At 40.4% G+C, this 26,838-nt stretch overlaps 1 protein-coding gene across 6 annotated transcripts in view; it reads left to right on the forward strand.

Annotated features, from left to right (window-relative positions):
• The window catches only part of kcnma1a (potassium large conductance calcium-activated channel, subfamily M, alpha member 1a), a 136,708-nt gene extending 113,752 nt beyond the window's left edge, over positions 1 to 22,956 (forward strand). For 2 of the 6 annotated variants that reach the window (XM_062430900.1, XM_062430898.1), the window contains 11 exons: positions 2,459 to 2,552; positions 6,583 to 6,706; positions 7,863 to 8,087; positions 8,635 to 8,827; positions 11,860 to 11,973; positions 15,324 to 15,454; positions 17,533 to 17,727; positions 18,201 to 18,319; positions 18,608 to 18,832; positions 20,077 to 20,105; positions 22,805 to 22,956. In XM_062430900.1, the coding sequence (XP_062286884.1) occupies positions 2,459 to 2,552; positions 6,583 to 6,706; positions 7,863 to 8,087; positions 8,635 to 8,827; positions 11,860 to 11,973; positions 15,324 to 15,454; positions 17,533 to 17,727; positions 18,201 to 18,319; positions 18,608 to 18,832; positions 20,077 to 20,105; positions 22,805 to 22,956 (1,601 nt within the window). Of the gene's footprint in view, positions 1 to 2,458; positions 2,553 to 6,582; positions 6,707 to 7,862; positions 8,088 to 8,634; positions 8,828 to 11,859; positions 11,974 to 13,329; positions 13,414 to 15,323; positions 15,455 to 17,532; positions 17,728 to 18,200; positions 18,320 to 18,607; positions 18,833 to 20,076; positions 20,106 to 22,804 lie in introns of all 6 variants that reach the window. The other 4 variants (XM_062430903.1, XM_062430902.1, XM_062430897.1 and 1 more) reach the window with 3 other exon arrangements.
• The last annotated feature ends 3,882 nt before the right edge of the window (positions 22,957 to 26,838 follow it).

Here is a 26,838-nt window from a genome sequence, read left to right on the forward strand (position 1 = left end):
GTACATAAGCTTTATCACATATTTAGTTTTACCCTTTGGCTTGTTAACATGCTACACTAAGATTATTATTTTTTGTTTTAAGTAATTTTCCATGAAATCTCTGATATAACAATTGTATAATTTAAAAACTAATAAAGGAAAATGTGAGAGTAGTTTTTTTACATTTTACTATTTAACAATATAGTCTTATTACTAACTAATTTATGATCATTAATACAGGCTTTCTCACACTTTTTATTCTCTATTGTTTGACAGTAAAGGATGAAGTTAGACCGTCTTTTCAAAAACGATCAGTTAAAACCACCGCCTGCACCTCCAACTCCATCACCTCAAATGCATTCCTTTCCAACACCCTGCACCCCAGCCAGGACCCCCCGGTCAGACCAGGCACTATCAACATCCCCCTTGTTAATAATCGTAAAGGAAGCCTGCTCCCCATGGGCCAGAGGCCTGGGGCTGACCGCTCACAACTGCGCCTCAGTATCTCAGGCCCAGGAGACACGATGGCCAGGTCCCTGGCTGAGAGTCGGCTGAATCGGGCCCGCAGTCTGCCGGTGAAATACCGCTACCACCCCAGTAATGCCATGCTGCTCAGTCACAGTAGGCACTGTAGGTTACCCCCTTAGCGGGATGCATCAGTCAGTAACCCCGCCTGTACCATCCCTTCATTTGTGCTGTTTGCTGCATGACGGTTCACTCTGTTGGAGCTGCTGCTGTCGATGCCACCAATGCTTTGCACCGATTTGCCTGCCACTGCAGTGGCTGCTTATGTCTGGGTAACTTTTAAACTAAGGAGTTCTAAAACATGAGAATTTAGATTTGAAAAACAAGTGTTGCTTATCAGTATTTATTTTCAATAATGTTGCAGGAGTTGTGAGCTTTTTGTACAGAGGGAACTGAGCTTTGGGAGCTGAAATATAGCATAAACTGAAGTTTTTAATCAATTATTGTCTAACAGCCATTCTGTCAAACAGTATGGTTAGGAATACATATTATTAGATGTGGTATTTTCAAAGATAGTACATTAGAAAGAGAATTATTTGTAAAGTGGACAGTGCTTGTGATATTAGCTATTTCAAATACCCAGTTGCATAAAGGAAATGTCAGAGAATGACATTTTATTAGAAGGCAGAGTCATATTTCTTATCTTTTATTAGCAGAATTAGGTGACAGCCTAGAATGGGTGCTCAGACAATAATGAAATTCCACATGCTTGGAATAGTCACGGCTTGCAGTGTGCACATTGATTTGCACTAATATCATGCTGTGTTATTGATTTCTAACTAAAGGACTAATATGGGTTTGAAGTGACGTGCATTTGCGCTGGGAGAGTGCAGAGTGGATAAGAGTATCTGGGTGCCTGTCTGAAAGCTCTTGAAACTCACAGACAGTAGTGAAGATCAGACTACTGTTAGCTTGACTGAAATCTTCAGACGGCTGGGCCTGGCCTCACTCTGGCTGCTCTTTCTTGTCCTCTCTGTCTGGGACTATAGCAAAGTTTGAAAAGTGGAGGTTTTTTTTTCATTTCACAACACAGTTAAACATGATTGACTGAGAACTGAACTTAAATCAAAATAATATTTAAAAAAAGAAGAATTGTGGCTGTGGCTCAGCGTCCTGCAAACGCTTAACACCAAAGTCTCAAACACAAAAATGGAATATTTAATCTTACATAAATCATTTATTTTCAGTCAAGTATTAAGTTTTAAGGCTAGTCTTGAAATTCTTCTACTGGAGGATTATGTGCATTCACTTGCTGCTTTTGAAATGCATAGCTCACTAATTTATACCGTGTTAGTGTAACCTGTCTTTCATGATGTGTGTCGACTGCTAAGTGTTCTCTTGGCATGGAGGTAGACCTGTAGAAGGGCCATTCTGTGCTTTAGTTAGAACTTGAATAACGGACTGGGATTCATAGTTTATAGTTTTCAATGTAAAAACATTCAAAACAAACAAAACTACCCACTCAAGAGCCATCTCCATAATCATTGTCATTGCTTTTGCCTGTGCCCAACTGACAATGACAGTCTGTACCATCACATGGCAATTAATGGTGCAGGTAAGCATGGTCATTCTGATGCAGACTGCTAGAGGTCCAACCACTTGCACAATTTTCGGGGTGTACTGAACAGATGCAGTAATGAATCACTGAAGGCCCTGAAAAAGTGCACTTTAGAAGAGTCAAATGCGGGGGTTTTGGGATGTGAGATTTTCAGGTCATACATTGGTTTTTCTCTGTGGTTTTCTCCTGCCTTTCTCAGATTTACCTTTGTCCATTACTAATGCTTTATCTGTATTTTCTCAACTTGACACTGAATTATTAATTTTCCTTTTCTTCTGTTCAGTTTTTTGTTTGTTTGCAATGATTAATTGATTGTTGGCTAGTTTTTTGTGTCAGGTCCAGCACACTTTCCCAGCCATCTGTCTCTTTTCTGACAATCTGCGCATGTGTTTGCAGTCGAAGACGAGCATCCATCAACTCTCTCACCCAAAAAAAAGCAGCGCAATGGAGGGATGCGAAACTCACCTAACTGCTCGCCCAAAATGATGAGGTAAGAGACGCTGATTTTATTCTCCTTCCAGCCTTTAAACAGGGAGTGAAAGGAAGTCAGATACAGGGAAGAAGAGGAGAGGGAGGGAGGGATGGAGGGATGTGTGTGAGAGAAGAGATACTTCAGAGGCTGCTGATGGTGAGATGGTGGGAGTTTGGATTGGATAGGAGGGGGCAAATTAGGGGTGGTAGAAGAAGAAGGAGGTAAGAAACTATGAGAGAGAAAGAGAGAGGCGAAGTGCCCCGTTAGGCTCTAGCTGTTTAGGATGGCATGCTGTCAGCTGTTAATGACAGAGCTGAAATAATATTTCTGTCATGAAAAGAGGCTGTGAGGAGCCCTTTGAAAACTCCTCTGGCTTTAAAGTCCCAGCTGTCACCTCCTCCGGTCTGGTCCACATGTACTCCTTAAACAATGCTGACACTAATGACACTGGCAACCAATCAGAGGGACCTGCATGGTTACTTTGCCCTCAGGCTACTCTTCTATTGTGGGAACCCCTGTGAGTACTGTTTCTGGTACTTAAGGCCATATGCGAGATGTATCATTACAATCAAATATGAATTCAAATATTACCTTCCTTTTATCCTGTCCTGTGAAATTAAGTTGCTGTTAATTGATTTTGAAAGATAAAATGGGTAGGTTTTTGTGCTCCTCTGTCTGCGAGGCGGGGTTAGCAACGCGACAGTGAGGAAAATACAGGGAGGCCGAGCTGCGCCCATTGGGACAGCAGGATAAAGGCATGGTGGTGAAGATCTAACAGGACAGGAACACTCATGCTGTGTTGCCTGTCTCTTAATGAGGGTGAGTGTTATGGTCATCATCTTTATGACTTCACAATAGCAAAATCAAAGAGAAGGCTGTGTGTTTTCTGTCACATGCACTTGTCACTGTTAGTGTTTACGCAATGAAGCTGCAGTGCAGTAGAAACCCCTGTATCTGAATTGTAACTCTTAATCATGTTTTTTACTGTCTACTGTGGAATTGAAATCCCTAAAAGCAAAACAAATTCCATCTGCAAATAAGGGTAATATACAAGTTTATTTTTAATTTCTATCATTGAACTTTTTCATGTCTGTTTTCACTCAGTATATTATTATTTTTTTGGTTATTATTTTACTGTAGTGTTTTTTCTCTACATTCTAGTTGAGTTCTTTGTATGTTGGCCCCGCTTGCTTCCCTTAGGCAGCTTTCCTCCTACTGCACTGGAATGCCTTGTGTGATTTTGTCCAGTATACTTGTCGGCCTCCCCCTCAGTTCTCCACAAAACAAGCACTTAATAAGCCTTCACACTTGCCAAACCATTAGCCCAACACAGTCATACCCTTCAGTCTAGTTTGCAACAGAGCATCATTTGAGATGCCCTTGCTCAAAGGGAGAAAACTGCTACAAAAACAACTGCTGTAGACACTGGCACATTTCCAGCTAACTGCTTGTTTAAAAAGGGTGTTTAGTTTGCCTAACTTAAAGCACAAAACCTTTTCTTCTCTTCCTTTTCTGCTTAGGAGATGGTCCCCGTTTGTCATGTAATATATGCATCTTTGCTTTGATCTCGCAGTGATAATAATTCTTGCGAGTTATTTACTCAGTTTTGAAAACGCTTCAAAGCGGTGTCAAAGTTTTCTCTGCTTTAGGGGTGCTTCTGTATTCTGCTGGCTCTTGGGTACTGGGATGACAGGTCCTCTGTTATAGGTGTAGATTTTTTTTCCAAGTCTTAGCCCTCAGCGAAACATCAAATTACCCATCACAGTCCACAGCCCCCCTTCACAGCTGCCCCTGTCAACATATAACACCATATATATTAAACAGTTATGCTTTACAAGGTGGATTTTATGCACAATGAAAAGTGATTGTTTGAGGTAGCCTTAGGGATACTTTATTCTACAAGCAAGGAGGGGGAAAACACAGTTCAGAGCTAGCAAGAGAGCAAGCATACGTATCAAGTATGGTTTTTACAGGACTTGCAGCCTGAAGGCCTTTGTAAATAAATAATGATCAACAGATTGGCTGTGGGCTTTTGAAAAGCATGCCTTTGTCAGTTTGCATGATGGGGAAAATTTTCAAAGCAAGAGGCTGCCTTCGTAGTCTGGCAGAGATGGATTGGGGGAGCACGCCCATCCCCAGCTTGTGACTGCTGAGTGATACACTGGAATAACTCAACTCTGTTTGAAATATATACTGAGGGAGGGGGGGGGGTGGGGGATGAGACACTCTCTGACATACTATAAGATAAATATTTGTCCTATATAAGTGCATTTGATAAAATAGCCAAGGAAAATATTAACTCTCTGCTTTGTAAATTGATTCTATCTGGTCATTTATTTTCTTTTGGGGTGGACTTTTAAAAATACTAATGAGGAATAACCACAAATAAATGTAAATGTTTACATTATATTTAAGAAATTGTTATCTGTATATTGTTGTAAAAACTAATTGTGACACAGTTTGCATTCTAGCTGACCTATCCTTAGGACGGCTGTGTTATTAATTTCCCAGTAGCCAATCTGACATGTCTCTGTGCTAACGAGCTGCATTGCCGCCATGGCATTAACACCATTGCCACAAACGTTTTTGACGGGTCACGACTGACGACACGTATTCAATCGCAGAAGATGTCACAGTATCATCTGCAGCTGATATCCCTTGGGCGTGGCACTGTGGCACAGACGACACGTCTGCTTTCCCTGAGCCTTGTGGTAGGTTCAACCCGAGGCAGGGAGAAGGCAAGGGAGGAGGAGGTGTGCGGAGCCTTTGACAGGCTGCCAGTCACACCACTGACAGCTCTGTGAAAGATAGCTGTCTTGGCAGAGAGGTGGAGCGGCAGCCCGCCTGCATGCGCTAGTCAGCCCCTGTGTGGAGGCGAGCAGAGCTGAGCAGATTGAAGTGACAGGGGCTCCGTGGAGTTGATTGGCGCAACACGCGGCTCTGGATGAAAGATTCAGGCTAAGTGTAAAAACACTAAATGCTGTCAGTGTTATTATCACCTGCACTAACTGATAGAGGGAAGAGGGGGAAAGAGAGGCGGAGAGAGAGAGAGAGGGTGGCTAATTGACAGCTTTTTTCCCCCCCTTACCTTTACTTTTCCTGCGATGGCATGCAGGCTGAAGGAAGAGGCAACATCAAAGCCTTGTCAGAGACTGACAGTGTTGATATAGGATAGAGAGAGTGATACTGAGAGAGATGTATGCCAAATTCCTGAGATGTTTTCTCCCATATTACTCAAATGTCTGTCTCTCTTCAGTTTCCCTTTTTGAGTCTGTATGGCGCTGCTTTCATTATTTGGGCTGAATTGTATATAAATTACTCTTGTATTACTGTAAATAAGCAATGTTTATTGAAGAACTGCACAACATTTCTGCACAATATCCTGACTCAGTGTTTTGGATTACATTTTCTGGATTGCCTTTAGAGGAACTGTGAGAACATGTCTTGTAGAATAAGTGCAACAACAGGAGAAGCGGTATAACAGGACTGACAGGAGCCCTTTCATGGTCAGTGTTACACCAGATAAAACTCAGCAGCCCACTGCTGTGGATTAGCCTGTTTGGTTGTGACATGCTGTTGAAACATTAATGGCCATCAGTTGGGAAAGCAAAATGTGATTGGGCAAATTCCTGAAATATTTAAAGTGTGAGCCTTTGGAGCTTTTACTATTTGCGCTGTGTGGCGTCAGGAACTGGAAGAGAGGGTAAAAGCTGGTAATTGGCCTTGTGTTGCCATGCCATTCAGTCAGTAGCACTCAAGTCTTGCTGTTCTTCTCTGTACCACTGTGAGCACTAGGGTCTGTGAGTTTTCTGATGACTTGACATCAAGGACAAGAAGTAATGGAGGAAAGATACAGTAGCTATGGGACCTACAGTATGTAGTGCAATTGACCCTAAAGCAGTTAAACACTCGTGAATGGGATGGACTTTTAAGACATTTTATGAATAGCAAAGAGTTCTTTCATCTCCCTCATGTTACCACTTTTCCACTGCTGCAGTCATTTCACAAATTGGTCTAACATGAACGTCTTGTTCTGTTTTCTCAGTAGACACGACCCCCTTCTAATTCCTGGAAATGAGCAAATCGAAAACATGGACATGAACGTGAAGAGGTATGACTCGACAGGGATGTTTCACTGGTGCCCATCAAAGGAGATCGAAAAAGTCATCCTGGTGAGTGGAACAAGGGTGTTCTATCTGCATTTAAAAAAAACTAACAACAAAAACAGAATATATGGGAAAAAGAGAATGTAAAGTAAGTATGCTCAGGAGCAAAGGTTTCCCCTCAGTTTTTAAGTAATCCTATCACATACTAATATCTATTGAAATCTTTCTCACTGCCTCTCTGTTGTTTCAAGGTGAGTTTATTGTTTTTTTCATATACCCACTAAGGATCAGTGAACAACATTGCAACACTCCATGCATGAGTTTGTTCAGATGTATAAACAAGTTTGGCAGTTTGTAAGCATTTAGGTTAACACATAATTTGTTCGGGCAGGATTGGCAGAATTGTTGCAAACTGTATAGCATCTCTGTCCAAATAAAAACTAGAGAGCCAACAGCCACTCATAATAATTAACATTAGTCTCACAAAGACAAGAGTGACCGTGTTTCTTCCAGAAGACTTGATGTAGACTTTAAAGCTTAGTATGAGCAAAGAAGAAGAAAAGCCAACCAGGCAACTTGGGAACCTATGATCCGATTTACAGCAGTGGACACAACTTCAGTTTCAAATGAACTTGAATGAATCATAGTAGCTTTTAGTGTGCTTAACGTACACCTGAGTTTGCACATCAACTTGGTGCGACAGATGACAGATCTTGAAAGCAGGGTGTTGCGTTGTTCTGTGACAACGTGAACTTCACAGAGGAACTTTATTTATACCTGTCTGATTTATCACAGGGGTCTTTGTCATACATACAGAATGTACCTAAAAGCTTACAAATTGCATTTATCGGCACCTGATTGAATCAGCTGCCCTTTGAGAAGGACCAATTGTTTTGTGTTTTTTATAAAACCCTATTTCTGATTATCCAATAAACTGCTTATAAAAAGAATAGTTTTTTTGTTATAGATAAAGCCTATAAATAGAATGTTTTAATGATGGACTAAATATATAATTCAATTATACTTCATTGGTGGTTAACACACAATTTCATGTTTAAAACCGTTAAAACTACAAGTTGCGACCTGATGGACATTGCCCAGTTTTCTGTGAACAGCTCTCATTTCTACTCTGTAAATCTGTGTTTTTCTCTTCCACTCTTCTGTCTACACTTCCTCATTCCCCTCTCTCTGCTCTTTTCCCCCTTCCCTGTGTTCCCTGCAGACCCGGAGTGAAGCCTCCATGACGGTGCTGAGCGGCCATGTAGTGGTCTGTATATTTGGGGATGTCACGTCCGCTTTAGTGGGGCTGCGAAACTTGGTGATGCCTTTAAGAGCCAGCAACTTCCATTACCATGAATTGAAGCCTATAGTGTTTGTGGGCTCTCTGGAATATCTGCGAAGAGAATGGGAAACTTTACACAACTTCCCAAAAGTGTCCATCTTACCTGTGAGTTCACCGCCGTAGGAGACAAATATTAACCAGAATCACTGTTCAACAAATGAGGCATTGACATTTGGAGTTACATGCGCATTAAAATCCTGAGAGGGATTGTCACTTTGATTTGATCACACATTATTCAATTGAATGATCACTCCATGAGAGCTCAGTCAACCCCCCTCACCCAGAGCAGTGACACATTCTGCATATCCAACATGGACTTTATGTGTGCTGCAGCTGCAGCACCCATCACAGATGGCGTGGCTTGCTGCCTTAGAGCTTGTTAGGCCTGGCTTGACTGATGATCAGAGGAGAATCCCAAACACAGCCCTTAGCGCAGGCTAGCCTTTAGATTAGTCCATGTCTCTGATTTGCCGATGCCCAGTTACATCAGTGGAATGTCATTGCCTCAAAACAAGAATACTTGTTAACTAATTTCCCAAAGCTCCACTCCGCTCACTTCTTAAATTTGTTTTTCTCTCCCCCATGTCTGTCTGTTCTTTGCTTTCTCTCTCCCTGTCTTGCTCTTTCTCTCTCTGTTCTCCTCACCCTTAAGGGTACACCATTAAGTCGGGCAGATTTAAGGGCTGTCAACATCAACCTCTGCGACATGTGCGTAATACTGTCAGCCAATCAGAACAATATCGAAGATGCCTCACTGCAGGATAAGGAATGCATCTTGGCATCACTCAACATCAAGTCTATGCAGTTTGATGACAGCATTGGGGTCTTACAGGCTAATTCCCAAGGTAAGGAGCGTCCTATTAGACTCCATGTGCACTGTTGCCCAAAGGAGACAAGTTGTAGCAGTGAGGGAAGTCAGTGAAGAGAGGAAAAGATTGGAGGGAAAATGAGAAGGCCACATAGGAGGGATTAATACAGTTTGTAAAGCACAAAGTCTGCAAAGTGCTCTTTATTATAATACTCTGCAAGTTTGTTGTGAATGGCATCTATAAACTGACTTAACTGTAACTCCTTAAGACGTGTGCACACAAAACATTGTGGTGATGGCTTCATCAAACCTTTAAAGAGTGTTTACTTCACGTAATTTTCTGATGATTTCAGTCTTGTCCCTGGTAATTACATGCTGCTAAACCTCCTTGATAATACTTTTTAATGATGTAATCAACACGACTGTGTCATTTGATGTTGTTCCCCCTGATCTGGTGTCTGGCAGATCATCTGAAACAGATTGTTGATGTTTGCAGACAAACACACAAACCTGGCATCCCATCAGGCCTCATCATCATTAAGCAGCTAGTACAAATCACCAGGCAGGCCAATTCAGCTGCTCCTCATTAGTCACAACAAAACAGCGATTCTCGCATGCACACTCATTCAAACGCGAAGGTGTTTGCCCACAAAACAGACACACAGACAACAATGTCAGTGCAATCTATACTCGCACATTCACAGACAGGTAATCTTCGGTTTATGATTAGCCTGAAAGCCATGACATGCCTTGAGCTCAGTACTATTTAGTGCCACCACAGTGACTGTTGTAAATACAAATCAAAGTTGAAGGTCCAAGATGCAATTATTTTTTAGTGCAGAGCACTTCCACATGTTTTAGGAGAATGTCAATGCTGTTATTTTTCCAGCCTTGAGTGAATGATATGCTGTCGATAGTAGTGCCACTGAGGAACAATAAGCAGAGGTAAATCTAAGAGCACGCCACTCTGGGGAGCAGTACTAACAGAAAGTCACCTCAATATGGAAACCCACTAGCCTATATCGTCTCCCAGGGTCGATGGATGGAGCCTATTGTCATCAATGATTGGGTCTTACATCAACCACCCATTTCAGTGATAAATACTTCACTTTAGAGAACACACACACACCACAGTGACATGCAATCATGCATACACCAGGAAAAACATGCACATGCCCAGACACTGCTATTGTATCATAGGTATTGCTTTGGGGATTCCTTCCTTTAAGCGATGCTTCCATTCAGACACTGTCTGTGGAATTTAAAACAAGTAGGTGCAAATGAATAAGTAAACATGCGCTTTCCTGGGGGAGAGCTTCTCACGGCTGCTGTAGCATGTAGTCAACCACAGAGCATAGCTGTGCCCGGGGGGCTACAGGGATAAGGGGGTATGTAACCCAGATCTCTCTTGTCTATTGCACAATGCAGCTGAACAGATGAAGTTACAGCCTCACAGTAGCAGCAGACAGCCAAAAGGAGAGACATTGTGTGATGTGAACGCTGGCTTGTCTGTTTGGGGCAGTAAATGATGAGTTAGTTTCCAAAATGTTACAGTTTATACTGATTATGAAATCCAATACGAAAACAACTAGTAATTCAACTTTTTTTTATTAAAAGGATTCAAGCAGAAAAAATGTCAGCATGTTTGCCCAATGACTTAAGGTTTAATTTTATAAAGAGATACATGAATATTGTTTGAGTCATAGAAGGTAATGATTCATGTTGGAATTAAATCATTGCATTAAATCACTTTTAGAGGATTAGGATCAGCAAAATAAACGCATTTAAACTCTTCAAGTTTTGTTTTGCTCTGGTTCTGTCTTAGAAAGACCTACAGCTCTCTGTTTGGAACTCAAAAACTCAACTTTTGAGCTGTTGGTATCCTGTAACAGATTTTGAAAGCAGCTCAGCAGCAGGCTTCATGTATTCCTGTTTCCACCAACAATCACTTTCTGCTCTACACAGTGCGCAGAACGGAAGCCGTTTTTCTACATCTGCGTACGGTCTTCATGTTCACTATGATACAGTAAGAGCAGTGTTTAGAGGCAATATTCAAAAACGTAGTGTCACTCTCCAGAGGGGTAAACATCATCTTTTATGGACATCGACAAAATGATGTTCGCACTGTCTAAGCCTGTGCTCTCTGGGTGACTCGGAGTGTCAAACCTTTGCTATTCCCAAGTTCAATAATTGGTATAACAAGAGTTGTGGTTCAGTGTGTGCTTCCCGCTGTGTACTCAACTATTTGGGTTTGTTTTCTGTTGCAAAGGGCTAGAAGATCTCTTTTGTAATGTAAGCAGCTCATTGAGTTTCTTGACAGGGAAGGCACATACATACGCACACAGGCACACACACACATAGAGAATCTGCAATCCTTTAAAAACTTTGTGACCTGAATATATTCCCTGCATTATGTTTCCTTGGTGGTGGCACTATAAGCTGGCATTTTGCTGTAGTCAGCACTAAATGATGGATGTCAAAACACAGTTGATGCATTATGCATATAGCATTACAGATTTAAGGTGTTTACTTGTCACTTTGAGGAAATGCAAAAATGTGAAGTCATGTGAATTCATACTCTTGTCACTTGCACTTGTATTTCATGGTTCTGAGCCACGCCATTTCTGATAAAAGGTTTTCCGGATCCACTTCACCAATTTTATCGTAACAAAATGAACAACATATAAAATTTATGTCTGCCCGTTGATGGAGGGATGTGAATGCTAAATATGTCTTCGCTGACCCCTAAAAGCAAAGTATCCATGTTGCAGTTTTTAGGCAGGCGGCTTGTTCACTTATCGTCCTCCTCCTTCTTCCACCACTTCCTTTTTTCTGTCAATCCACACATTTGAATGACACAGAAAGCGCACATTAACAACTTCTTGCTGACTGAGCTGACATGCACTATGTATACAGTAATGGCATTGATACAGAGATCAAGGTCATGGCCTGCTTATGATATCTTTTTTAGTAGGACCACTTAAAAAACTTTGCTTGGACTGTATTTTTCTTTCCCTAGATAATAATGGAAAATAAATGCATTTTGTCTGTATTTTCTGTGGTGTTCAGGTTTCACGCCTCCTGGAATGGACAGGTCATCTCCAGACAGCAGTCCAGTACATGGCTTCGTGCGGCAGGCTTCCGTCACTACCGGATCCAACATCCCCATCATCACAGAGCTAGGTAAAACTGTTTATACCCACCTTGAATGCAAACATTGCATGCCATACCCAGATCAACTCATTATTCATTTGCAGACATAGGCACATAGAGCTGATATCAAAGACTTGAACATCATGCTGCTACCAAAAGTTCCAACTCATTCGAGGTCAAATGGACTTAGGAATGTGTCATGTGGAATTTTTGTTCACCTTCATGGTGTTATAAGCTTTGCCCAACTCGACCCAACTGTGAATTATTGGATCTGACTAGCTTTTGTCAAGTGACGATAATGTTAGCTTGTGGGGACTGGAACATGTCTTTGCTCTTCAGACAATGTGGACTGGTGTAACTTGAGGATGTCAGACAGGCATTTTCAGGACTATAACACTAATGCACAAGAGAAACTCAGCCTGATGGAGAGGGTGAGAGAGGGGAAAAAAGGCAAGAGAGTGAAAAGGTAGAAGGAAAAAAAACTGCCTTGGTTGCAAAATGGGTCCATTTATTAATAACAATGGCAGTGGCTGTATTCCCACTGGTGGTGGGGACTCATGAAACTTTCAGATCTCTGAGGGGCCTTCTAAAGCACCAGAGACTGGCTACTCTGTCTCCCTTGACCCAATTAGGGAGCAATGGAGCATGAGGCCAGCTAAGAAAAGGCCAGAAAGAGAAAGGAGCTACCTAATGTTACTTGTAACCGGGCCAGCCATTACCTACGGAGGGGCTCTCCCATTAGACTACTGACCGCATACGTAATCATCAAAACTAGATGCTATCCATGTTGGAGTCGTAGGTTTCTGCCCAGGACTCAAAATTCACCCTGCTAGAAGCTCCGCTGTTGTTCCTCTGCTTGCTCTGAGCTAACGAATTTCCCAGCTACCGCAACACAAGATGTGATAACATTGTTCTTCAGGAAAGGAAGGAGTACACAGAGGAGAGAGTGGCTGCATGTCTCACTGGAACCATAGAATGTAATTACATTGTCATATGTTCAGTTTACAGTGCCAGGAGCAGATTAAAGTCAAGTTGAAACATAAAAACACGCCTCATCTGAGTTGCATGATCAATTTTGTGGTGCGGCGTGTGAAGTAGGTGTGTTTATGGATAAGACCTTGTTTATCCCTTTCACTGTCTTACCATGAAAGAATTTATTGTTGCTGTGGTGGTATAGCCGTTCGACAGCTCTGGCTTTGTATCTACAGTGCACTCTAATCCAGGGTGCTTTACTTTTTGATACCGGACAACCATGAATGTCTTAGAGTAATTCCACAGATGACACGAGTAGTCTGAGAGAGCGAAAATGCCTTTCTTGCAGTCTTTGAAACTGTTTCAATAACGACACCATCTCTCCCCCTCTCTGCACTGTCTCATCACCATTAGCTAAACCTGGCAAACTACTGCCATTGGTTTCACTCAGTCAGGAAAAAAAAAGTGGAACCAACATACAAATGATAACAGAGCTGGGTAAGCTGAGCCTTTGTCCTCTGCTGCTGTTCGTTCCTTCGCTCCGCCGCTCTGCTCCTCATCAGCTTGTCTTGATTTATCTGGCTGCAGTCAAGGCCCTCACTGCTCCCATGGCTTCACTTTGAACACATTTTTATTCTTCATTCTGGTTGAAATTGACTGTCTTGTTTTGGCCCCTTTTTAATGATTTTTTTTCTTCTTTTTGGGGTTGTTTTTTTTTTTTTTTCTCCAGTTGCATTTTCAGAGCATCACTAGGCCTTTGATCATGCTCAGTCTGTCCTTGTGGCTGTTTTCATAGCTGTACCCCTCCTGCCCCTCACCCCCCTAGTCCTCCTCCTCCTCCACACACACTCACACACGCGCATATCCACCCCCCACCCCCACCCCTCCAATCCACTCCTTTGGCCCACGCCCGTTTGCATCAGCCCCTTGTCTCTTTGACTGACATTTTTGTTCCACAGCACACAGGAAGCCTGGGAAGAAATCAGATTTCAAAAACAAAAAAACTCAAGATCAAACCATCTTTTAAGCTGTTTATTTATTTTTTAAATCTATTTTCCAGTTTCTTTTTTCTCCTCCAGACTGTAGCTCTGAAGCACAGATATCGTAGGAGTCAAACAAAAACTTGTGTGATGCTCGTTTTTCAAGTTACGCTGGCTCTTAGACCTCTCACTGCCCACTTCTGCTAGAAATACAATCTGAGGAAAAAGACAGGCACTATAGAGAGGATTTAGCTGAAGCACTAAATATATTGTTGTTTTTATTTTGTTCAACCAATTATGCTTTACACGTGAAAAAAAATAATCTTGTTATTTCAGGGTTCTTACTTTGCCATTTTAGTTCATTTTTTATTTCTGTCATTAATCTTGAGATTTTAAAAAAAAAGTGTGCTGTTATCGGCATTAATTTGGCTTTCAGGGCACAGGTAAATATTTGAGATGTATATCTCTAAAAGTGATGATGTGACAAACACATTTATCAAGAAAAACATAGCATGACAATATAAGTGCATGTATTTCTAATGTTATAGTAGCCATTGTTGAAGTCTCACTTTTTACCGTATTCAACTGATACATTAAGAATGTTTTAACATAGACATTAAGAATTATCCATATGATGTCTTAGAAAATATTCATATTGTTTTCTGTATTCAAGCTACACAGTCCACAGACTGGTCACTGTGTCTTGACTGAGAATCTGTTTGTGTGTTACAGTATATACAGTATATTGTATATGTAGTTTTGTATTGCAGTCATTTAAGTTCAAGATACAGTGGCTACTGAGGCACTAATGGAGAACAAATATATAACTGATTTGTAATTGGGGACTTCTGCAATGGTTATCACTGTGTATGCATAATGTGTTTCAATATTTTCTCCTTAAATTGTGGTTTGTTGAACTGTGCATGTGATACACTGTAGATTCAATATTCAAAGTGCTAAAAAAAAGCTTTTTCAATAAGTTAACCTTTTTTTTCAACTTCCAAACAATTATAAAATGCATGGATAGCAAGATAGCAAATTACAGAGAACATATTTACTGTATTTTAAACGTACAGTATTTGAGTGCCAGTCAAGATCATGTCAATTGTTTGGAGAGCAAATAAAGTTTGTGTTTAATCTTGTGGTTAAAAATAAGTGTGACTGTAAGATTATAAAATAAAGAAGCAAAATATAATGTACATCTAATTATACATTATATTATAAGCGCACGCCTTTGATTGATACCTGTATACCTGAGACTTATCTGTTGCATTAGCATGGCATCTCAAAATCTTTTAATTGTAAATTAAAAACACAAATCTTAAATCGTTTTTAATTTCTGAACTCTCAGGTGTGTTGGTGTCTGTGTTTGACTCAGTCTTCCGCACAGTGCCCGTCTCTAACTCAGCTGTGTTTCCTTTCTCTCAGTGAACGACTCAAACGTTCAGTTCCTGGACCAAGATGATGATGACGACCCAGACACAGAGCTGTACCTCACTCAGCCCTTCGCCTGCGGCACTGCCTTCGCTGTCAGTGTACTCGACTCCCTGATGAGCGCGGTGAGTCTTCAAACACGCTGTTGGACTGTTTTCCAAAACCGATTATCACTTTTTCACATTTCACATTTTCCAACATGTTTTATAATTTAGATTTTCTGATTATTTTGAGTTTGTACACAGTAATGGTCTGTATTTCAAAAGGAGAACATTTCACAAAAACTACATGGGGATGATCTGCCCACTGGGTAATGATTGCATGTTATTGCAGTGGTAAAACTGTTGGGTGAGGGAAAGAGGTAAGAAACTTGGTGAGTCAGACTTGAAAGATGGACCTGAGAAAACTTTAGAAGGCATTAACCCAGAATGCAAAGAATTATTTTGCTTCTTTGGTGGCCATGACCACAGATATATCATATATATATATATTACTCATATATTTCACATTCAATCAGATACTTCAAATGGTACATTATCTCCTAAGAAGACAAAGCATGATTTTTAAATTAAGCATACATAAACAGTATAGACTTTGCAGTTGGTGTAAATCAGAAAATGTTCTCTCAGTAGGGAAAAATGACATATGTATAGTGATAAGTTTCAATAGATGGAGATTTGCCATTTCAAGTAGGTTGAAGTTGGTAAATGAAATGGTTCAGTACATTGATCAGACTTGTCTGCCAGCTGCACTGACATCAAAAGGAGAATTGTTGATTGTCACTCTCACCTTAAGTATTATGAATTCAACTTTCAAGAGCCTTATTGGGTCTTTAAACAAAGTAAGTGTTGAAGTTTAGCGTAGTGGCGATGACACAAGCTTGACTGTAACAGGCCAAAGAAATAGTCTTTCATCTTTTGACAATGTCACTGCTGCACCAAAGATAAGATAAAGGAGGAGGCAGGGGAAGAAAATCCCCTTCTACACCCCCCCCCCCCCCCCCCCCTCTCATGACAAACTGTATTTTTTCCCTTTGGTGCTGTGATGGCTTAATTCCAGCAGCCCTCTCGTTGAGTGAGGGGTTAGAGGGGTGTGCAGAGCTGAGTTGAGCAGGGAGTAGAGCAGGCGTCAGCTGTAGTCTGGCACTGGTCAGAGGTGAAGCTAGCTAATGGACAGTGCTCATCCATCATGAGGCTCTGCAGGCCTGTCGGAGGCCCGGAGAGAGGAGCTGCCACTCTGGCCCGGCGGCTGAGTGACATCGGCTGTCTTCACACGTGGCAAAAACAGGTCCTGATCGGCTTGAAGGACAAGAGAACCTGACACTCTAAGAGCACAGTCAAAACGCTGTTTCAGAAGGGGAAAAAAAGACATAGTGTGTAGAACAGTGTTCAAAGAGGTTAGAATAGTGTTGTATTGTATCTGTTTTATTTAAAGTGCTGATCTGACATTTGATCATCAAGTGTTATTTGGCTATGCCTATTTCAAATTTGACATATGACATAATGTTTAAGCTAATAATATTATGTTTGCAGAGAATAACTAAAAGGACCATATCACCTAAATTTAAAAGCACATACTGTATTTCAGATAGATTTGTTTTTTTTCCTAAAAGTTTTTAGATATCTTCTTTTACATTTTATCTTAAACCCAATAAAATACAATTTGTGTAAAAAACGATGCCTATGTTATATTGGATAAAATAAAATAAAATAAATAATAAAAATAAATACATAAAATGCTGTCAGCACATTTCATAGAAAGTATTTCTACTGTAGAAAGTAGTTCTAGTGACAACTGGACACAGTCACATCTGTGGATAATCCAGAGTAACAGGGATATTGAGTCTGGAAAGATATGCTGCCACACATAAGATATCTAAAGCAATAAGACAGATGTAAAAACCCAAGCCAATAAATCCAAAACTATGTGCACGCCTAAATACCACCAGAGGTTTTTTTTGTTTTGTTTTGTTTTGTTCATGAACCAAACCTTTAAATTCATTGAAACTATAACGTCATAGTGCGCCAGACAGAAAGTCCTCTGTAATCTACAGATCTGCTTCCTCTCCTCCCAGTTAGTTCTATGTGAAAAGACAGGCTGAGGGTCTAAATAACAGGAACTCAACCCTTTTCCCACATCTGCCACCTCTGTGCTCGTGATTCTAATGGCATCTGCTTACAGTTATCTACTCTCTTCTCTCCAGACATACTTCAACGACAACATCCTCACGCTGATTCGGACGCTGGTCACAGGGGGAGCCACACCAGAGCTGGAGGCTCTGTTGGCTGAAGAGAACGCTCTCAGAGGAGGCTACAGCACACCGCAGACACTAGCCAACAGAGACAGGTGTCGTGTCGCCCAGCTAGCCCTCTACGATGGGCCATTTGCCGACTTGGGGGTAAGTGATTGTTTAAGCAGAGATGACACATTTTGGCACTACCCAGCAGCACACATCTGGCCGCCTCCGCTCCTCACGGTCCTTAATCCGATGTGAAGAACAGTGATCACGCAAAGCAGGCCTTAGTGGGTGGAGGGCTTTGGAGAGAACAATGAACACCACCAAGGAAATTCCAAGTTTAATTCGTTCCAACCTTGTTTTCACAGGTTTTTGTCATTGTTATGAAGAACTTCCAATATTGAAGTAATTTGCTCTTCTCTTGAATTAATTATGGCATAATTTTAAAGCATTGCTGATTGCTACAGTCCCCGTTGCCAACAGCTGGTATTCACTCGCAAGCAGAATATCCTCTGTAATGCAGAACACTGAATTTGCGCCACAACTTTACAAAGAATTTCATTTAATGCCTCTGAACCATATCATTAGGCTGACCTAACACACACGGATGGTGTCTTTGTTCTGTTGTTCATCAGGATGGCGGCTGCTACGGGGATTTATTCTGTAAAGCACTGAAGACATACAACATGCTGTGTTTTGGAATCTACAGATTAAGAGACGCTCATATGAGTGTACCAAGCCCATGTACAAAACGGTATAGCTGCTTTTGCTTAGTTTTGAACATTATGAAATGTTTTTTTATTGTAATAAAATGTCTGATTTAACTCATGATATAAATTCATATAATAATATAAATTGCATTTGATTCACAACATAGAATTACTTCTTGTTAAGTATGTTTTTAAAGTATGTTATAATTCATATGTAAATGCAATGGTTTTTATATTGTTCTTCATTGTCAACATTCTCTTTATTTGTACAGAAATATTCAAATATTCAATTGCAAAAGTTTAATCCTCTGTTACTTTTGTTTTCTGGGCAGATACGTGATCACAAACCCACCTTATGAGTTTGAGCTGGTGCCCACAGACCTGATCTTCTGCCTCATGCAGTTTGACCACAATGCGGGCCAGTCCCGAACAAGCTTGTCCCACTCTTCCCACTCCTCTCATTCCTCCAGCAAAAAGAGCTCCTCCGTTCATTCAATCCCACCCTCCAACCGGCAGAACCGTAGTAGTAAGACCCGGGAGGCCCGCGACAAGCAGAAGTATGTGCACTCACATAGAGTTTTAGCCTGCATGCTAAGTGTTTTATACCTGTATTCTATAGATGTGTGTGAGTGTGTGTGTCCGTCTGTCTGTATGTGTGTGTGTGTGTGTGTGTGTGTGTGTGTGTGTGTGTGTGTGTGTGTGTGTGTGTGTGTGTGTGTGTGTGTGTGTGTGTGTGTGTGTGTGTGCAGACTGTGGTGAGACATGCACTGATGAGTATTGTATATTGTGGGATTTGTGTTTTGTTTGTGATTTGTGCTCTGCGTCCATGCCTAGTGTTTGTGCTTTTTTCCTCCATAATCATCTGCATGTGGTCTTCACTCTCACATCACAGCAATCACTACATGACATTAACAAATTTACTGAACTCACTCTGCGGAAAGCCGGGCACATTTGTTATAGTTAAAGACTATGTGGCATTGTAAACATTAAAAACCACTTGTTTGCCTTTGTGGTTAGAAACAAGTTTACAGTAAAGGACTCAAACACAGCTAAATGACATGACATAATACAACACACACATTCAGTATGTTGTCTACCTGTTGTATCTGTCTTAATATATTAGATGTTTTGTGTCTAACTCTTATATTTGTGAAGTAAATAATTGTTTGTTGAATATTTGTTGCATATTTGTGCACATTTAACAAACATGATCAGTACGCCTCGATCATGGATATAATGTATTGTGATTTACTTACTGTAGCTGTATTATCATTAGTTAATATAAATTATAGAGCAACATTACTGATACACTGTTACTCATAAGATCATCCCCCATTAGCAGTGTTGATATTTTGTTGCCTCTGTACTGCTTTACTGCATGTCCATGTTGGTAGCCCTCTTTAGCAGGTTCTTATTTCCGGTTTTGTTTGTTATTACAACTTTAAGATTATTTTAAATTTGGTGCAATATTTTCACCTACATGTTATACACTCTCCCTCCAAAATATACCCTTTCAATTTAAATTTTCATTTGGGAGAATACAGTAAAAAAAGAAAAGAAATTGTGACATATTCTAAAAGCATGCAGATTGGTTACGATTGTACTCTTTCTTGAAGATTTACTAAATGATAAATGAAAAGCCCTCAATACATCTTAAATCTAAGATGTATGATATAATGTAGCCGAAATACTGCTGTAAGAAGCTTTAGTTGGGCTGGTAGTCATTTGTCAGTTGTGTATTTGCCTTGTAGACTGTAAATACTACTTACTTACAGTAGATTACTTACCTCTCTTTCTGAAGTGCAACAAGGATGAATAGAATGGGCCAAGGTATGCAAGTTAACGATTCTGCATGACTTAGCAACCTTACTTGGGGTTCCAGTCATAACTATGTCCTCTGTGGATATTGTTATGATGAGTGGAGTTTGTTTTTATTTATTCTGTTCTTCAGATATGAAGTAAACCATGCCTCAGTTTAAGTTTTGCTTTCATCTGAAAAGCAAAATGTCTGCTGCTGCTCCTGCCTCCTCCCTGCCATGATCAGGACCATCTCCGCATTGCATGAGGTTGAGACGAAAACCCTTCTTTCTTTGTGCCTTTACCTCACTTGATGATATGAGTTTTCTTTTCCTCCAGACAAATCCTTTTCTCCATTGTTTCTTTCTGTCATTTATCATGCCTTTTTATGATTTATTTCAACTTGAGATGGTTTGCATTGTGTGAGAGGTCTGTGTGTTTGCGCATCTTCCCTCCTATTGAATACTGTCAGATGACTGTAGCAGATTTTTAGAGTTAATATTTGCTGTCATTGAGTACAGTATGTTGTTATTGTACCAGCATCAGCATAAATCACAGGGTAACGACATGTTGCCCGACTTTACAAACCTAGATCATAGTTCACATCTAGGTCAGACTGATTCAAATCCCCCTGATGCAGCCAAATTGCTTACTTTTTCACAGAACTTTAAGAAAGTGTGTCCAGCCCTGTGCCATCGGTCACACCAAGAAAGTGGGTGGTGTGACCAATTTAAAGTCCAAATTGGAGGGGGATATGAGTCTGTGAGTTTCCTCCTTGTAACCCTGTGCGCCTGATATGGTGGTTTGAGGCGACAACACTAAGTTCACCGTATCAGCAGCAGAGAGAGATGGCAGACATCTTGCTTCACCTCAGGCACAATTCTACACATCAAATGCCTTTGCTGTAACACATGGCCCCGCAGCCTTAAGCTTGCTGACATATGCACGCATGCACGCACGTACGCACACACACACACACACACACACACACACACACACACACACATACACACACTCAGGCCTACACAAATGAATCTCCACACTTGCAAGCCTACATGTTCATGTTCATGTTCATGTACAACACACACACACACACACACACGCACACACACACACAGGTTTGCTCCACATAGCAAAGTTAAAATTTGATATTACAACTTCACCCAAAAGGAAGTGACATGTTGAATGGCATTGCAGATGCCTGTGAAGTGCTGGGAGAGAGTTTACAAACTTCTGACAGCTGGTATACGCTCTTCCCTTTCCTCACACCGTGCTCAGAAACAGTGCTCTCATAGCCTACTTACACATGAAAAGAGTCTCTCCAAAATGACACACTTAAAATGTCTTCTTTCACATAATGACTGCCACCATGAAAGTAAGACTTACTATGACATGTGAGTGTTTAGGATATTTTATTAGTAATGAGGTGCCAATAACCTAACTAAAAAAAAGAGAAAAAAAACAATAGTGGCGTCTAGCCATGCATATAGTTACCCAGGTTTTGATATACCAGTTTTAGAGATGTCTGTTGCCACCCAAATTAACAGAATTCAATCTGTGGGGGAAATTGATTTTTTTTTGTTTTTAAATCAGCAGCAACCTTCCTTTTCATGTTCAGACAGAATGCAAAAGTGCAGTGTTTCATGCTCTGTGATTATTTGCCTCAAACAGCTAATGTACTGATTGTACAGATGTTGGTTGTTAGAAGTGTATTCATTGACTGGTGTGAACTCACCAGAGAGTCAAGCTTTTCCAGTTATTTTCCTACTTTTTCCTTGGTCTCCACACGTGTATGAATTGGAGTCATAAAGCATTGGGATAAACATACATTATGTCTAATTGCACAAATGCATTTTGCCTCAGGCAACCCTGCAACTGATCACATGCATTGACTTTTTATGCAACCACAATGCATCTATAATTAGCTTTACATTCTTTCTGAACACACCTTTAGTCTTGATAATCCACAAAAAACATGCTTTAAAGAGGATTTGTCATGCACATTTCCAGGTCTGTATTTGTATATTCTTAGGCTCAACAGGAATATATTTGCATGATTTAAATTAAAAACTCAACAACACATTTTTAAACTTATATTTTTAGGAACTCTTTCTTTGGTAGATAAAAATTCCTCCAAAAATTGGTGACACTGTATTATCAAATGTAATTTGTAAATGCTGCGAACCCCATAAACTCAGTTTAATTCTCCTTCATTGTATTGAGGTGGAAGCATAAATCTCTCTCAAATGGATATCTCAAAACCTGGGAATGAGACCAAAACTGTGTTTGTGGCTAGATATCAGAAGAAAGTGATAAATGTTTTATAATTTGGGTGAACCAACCTTGAACTTACTTTATGATCTGTCTAAAATGGATATATATATATATATATATATATATATATATATATATATATATATATATATATATATATATATATATATATGTATATATATATTTTTTTAATGGAAATTCTTTGTTACATGGTACATTAGGATTCAGATAGATTATTTCACAGCTGTACTTGAGATAAACAATGCCACCGTGAACACTTCAAATTGGCTCAGTGCACCAAAACACAAACCTAAACTGGACCTCACGGTTTGATGCTAATCACAAAGAATGCCATGCAAATCAATCACTTAAACTGAGGCAGTATGGTTGTAAACAGTCCCATGTGACGCACTTTTTCCAACTAACTCTGCTTTTTCTTCTTCCTCTCTCGCCTTCAGAAAAGAAATGGTTTACAGATGAACCGGAAAATGCCTACCCACGGAACATTCAGATCAAGCCCATGAGCACTCACATGGCCAACCAAGTCAACCAATACAAATCCACTAGTAGTCTGATTCCACCAATCAGAGAAGTTGAAGACGAATGCTGAACACCAGGTTTACTTGCTGACTCACCAGACATCTGTGTGCTCTTTCAAAAGATATGGGGAAGACATCACCATAGGAGGAGTGATGATATTGATGATATTGATGATGATGATGATGATGATGATGATGATGATGAAGATGATGGGGGTGTTGAAGACTGACACATTTCTCTCCACTCATTCTTCTAATTGAGAGTTGGACAGGAACCCAAACTGGAAGGGACCTCCTATGTGTATACCGTTAACGTTACTTCCATGCTCTTGGACATTGTTTTATTTATTAATGTATCCATAGAGATGTACATAATGACAATCAAATAAGGATTGTACAGCCCCTCTCCCCTAGCACTTTTTGGAATTATTTTAAGAGTTGACAAAAAAAAAAAGCGTACTTCCTGTAATTTGCAATAGTTCATCTCTTCGTGTGACCAGACTCCATGGCTTTGGTGACTGGTTATTGGAGGATGAGGGTTGCAGCAATCATATCATCTCCCAAAGATTTACCCAGATGCGTCACATCAAACCAGCTGGGATCATCGACTCCATATCTCCTGTCTGCTTCTGTTCTATTTGCACTAAAACTGAACAAGTTACTTTCGGCAGAACAACTGGAAACCGTCAGACCCCTCCCCCAGTAAAATGTCTCTGAGAAGATGAAGGAAGGAAGGGAGGGAGGGCTGCTTGGCTTTGGAGGCATACTAATCTTGCTTTTAGGTTGTTATACATCATGTCATTGCTTAAGGTTTGCTACTTCACCGTTGACTCGTCATGTTGAGTGAGAGCATTCCAGTCCTGCAGTACAAAGTCATCTTGCAAAACAGTAGTCTAACACTCAGAGAATGGTGCAGCGTTTGTGTATGCTGGCTGAAAGAGAACCCTGTACCTACATGTCTCCTGCTGATACGACAGATCATGACGCCTGTGACTGTGTTTCAAGCTCCTATCGCATGATATGTGCCTGAGCCCCCTCTATAACAGATGCAGTGCGGTTGATCAACCTGAATACATGAGAAGGACGAAAAACGGCCTACCCTGTCCCTCATGCGTTCAGGACACTCTGTGTGTGTGTGTGTGTGTGTGTGTGTGTGTGTGTGTGTGTGTGTGTGTGTGTCTGTGTGTCTGTCTGTGTGTCGGTCGCAGTCGCAACCACTCGTCCTTCTGGTGTTGCGCTGATCAGTGCCGTCATCCCCCCATCGGCTTGTATGTGATGGTGCACCTTTGAAGGAACAGCATGTGGGATCTTAGTTCTAAAAAAATAACTCATGGTAGAAAAATAGTAGAATAGTTTGAAGGGTTTGGATCTACCAACAAAAATATTATCTTCCATTAAAAAAGCAAACCAAAATCCCCAACTATGATTGAGCCGAGATAATATCAGCAGCAGCTGCGTGCCCGCCGTTAATACTTTGCCGTTATGTCTGCGGCAGAATTGGGATCACAAAGAAGAGTGGTGTATTATTTGAATGTTTTGTCTGTTACAAAAAAACTCATGCCTGAGGAAAGAAATGCCACATATTGCATAAAAGTGGGCATAAATGGGTCCTCCTTTGATCAGAGCAACTGCCTGGCACAGGGTTGGCACAGAGGCAATAAAGAGCTTGGATGTTCTCTGTTGCCAATCCAGATGTCACACGCCTCAAAACTCTCAGGAGTTAAGCTGCTGCGCTCAGTCTCATAACATGGGGAAATGCTCAAACATAGTTGGGAAGTAATGCAACAGTGCCACAGACTGCTAATAAGGACACATGTGTGCTTTGTGCTAGCCTGTGTGTGACATAAGAGTGTATTTTACACATGGTTTGCCACTGATAGATCCAAATCCAGCTGTGATAGGGATGAAGGAATAAGGAGGTAGCCTCGTACTCCTAAAACAATACAAATGTGTATTTGGATTTATACATATGAACATTTTATTTTGTATCCATAAGCATAATCAATTTGTACTTATTTTTATAGACAGGAACCAAGTGAGAAGCATTACAGTATAGGATATAAAGAAAAAACTCAATCAGTATCTTTAATTACAACTACATATCAAAGGATTTCGTGTTTGACTACATCACCATTTGTTTCACACCATACTAAAACAAAATATTATTTTTTTATTCCCATGCTCCCTCTTTTAACAAACTGCATCACTCTGGAGCTAATAAAACTTAGACTAGCTTGCGTTGTAAAGCTACCATCTTCAGCCTGGCAGCTCGGCTCTGTTGAGTGCTTGTAGAAATAAATTTAGGCTCATCTGAAGCCTCTCTTGGTTGGACAGATGAGCCGTGTCTATGATTAATAATGTGTCTGCTACTAAGCATCCCTAGCTGTAAACATGCAGACAGAAAGGTAAAGGAGTTATGTATTGGGGGGGTAAATGTTGTATTTAGATGGAGAGCAGATCAGAGTGTTGATAATAATTAGAAGATCATAGAGTCGCTCCCTCTGTGTGCAGGCCAGAACTGAATGACCTTCATTAGATGTGTTTGACCTAAATTAGGTCCCCAGTGTGAAGGAAGAGTGTGTACACTACAGCACAGTGTGCTAGTGATTTCCACTAAATATGATTTCTAATATGCCAGGGAGACACTGTCTGTTTATTGCAGCGATTCTCCTCTAAAGGTTGTAAAAGTATTTCTTAAGAAAAAAAACAACAACAATTTGAAACATGAAAAAGAACATAATATTGTGCTAAATATGTTTGTGTAAATTCAACCCATTATATATGCCACATTTCTTTCTCAAACTGAATGATCTGAGCTTCAATGTCCGTCTATTGGGTGTGGTGCAACTATACTGAAGCCTCATACACATTTGTCCTGAAGTGAACTTTTGAACTGTGATTACATCGTTGTCAAACTTCGTAGCAAATATAATTTTTTTTCTTCAGAAAATATGTGCGTAAAATGTATGTATAATTGGGTTGTTAATGGCATACTTGCTAGCCTGAACAATAAGGAACTAAAAAATATAAATATTTGGTAATGGCAATGAGCCATTATACATAGAATCGACAAACTGATTGTTATGTTAAAAAAATAAAAAAGACAAATGTGTATTTTGAAAAAAGAAAGATCCTGGATTCTCATAGGAATGCGGAGACTATTCAAGTACTGTATGTGACACATGGAGAAGTCAGGCGGAGTTTGATCTAGAAGAATGGAAGGTAGCACCAATTCAGCAAGGGTTGTCAAAAGAGAGAACATCCTTAATTTTCCTGTTTTTATTACATTGTTATTACAGGGTTTACATTCCATTTTGTCAGCTTGTCATTACCTGCCACAATCTGTCACAACTGCTCCTTATTTGTTTACAGAGTATTTTTGAGGTTATTAAACACAGCATTGCTCAGAAGTAAAAATGGCATGTGCTGCAAACTGGCATTAACACAATATCATAAAGTAATGCACCAGTGGTTTTCATTACACTTGATTACTGTGCTTTTTCTACCTGAGCCATCATTGTGCAACTCATTCAGGCTGGCGTTATTCACAACACTGAGATGTCTCTCCTTCCTATACCTTGTCATACGTCTCTTTTAGGTGTTTTTTAGGTCTTTGCATTGTATACCTCTAAAGTTTTTTTAGAGTGTTTTTTGAAGTGCCATGAAAAGTTTAGTTAAGCAAGCATCCTTCAGTCATTCAGGGACACAGGCTCACTTTGAGCGAGCCGAGTCCAAGTGTTTTCCACTGTGAAAACGGTGTCTTGTACTGGCATGGAGAACATCCAAGCCATTTGTGCCTCCATGCCAGTATAGTGCCAGGCAGTGCAGAAGGTCAAGAGGAGGGCCCATATTAAGTCCCACTATAGCGAGAAGTGGCATTCAGGAAGCTGGGGCAGACACATATGAGCCCTGGTCATCAAACCACACATATTGTCTCTACTGTGTGCATGGTT

This window comes from Scomber scombrus, chromosome 12 (assembly GCF_963691925.1).
Source record: "Scomber scombrus chromosome 12, fScoSco1.1, whole genome shotgun sequence".
NCBI classification, from domain to species: Eukaryota; Metazoa; Chordata; class Actinopteri; order Scombriformes; family Scombridae; genus Scomber; species Scomber scombrus.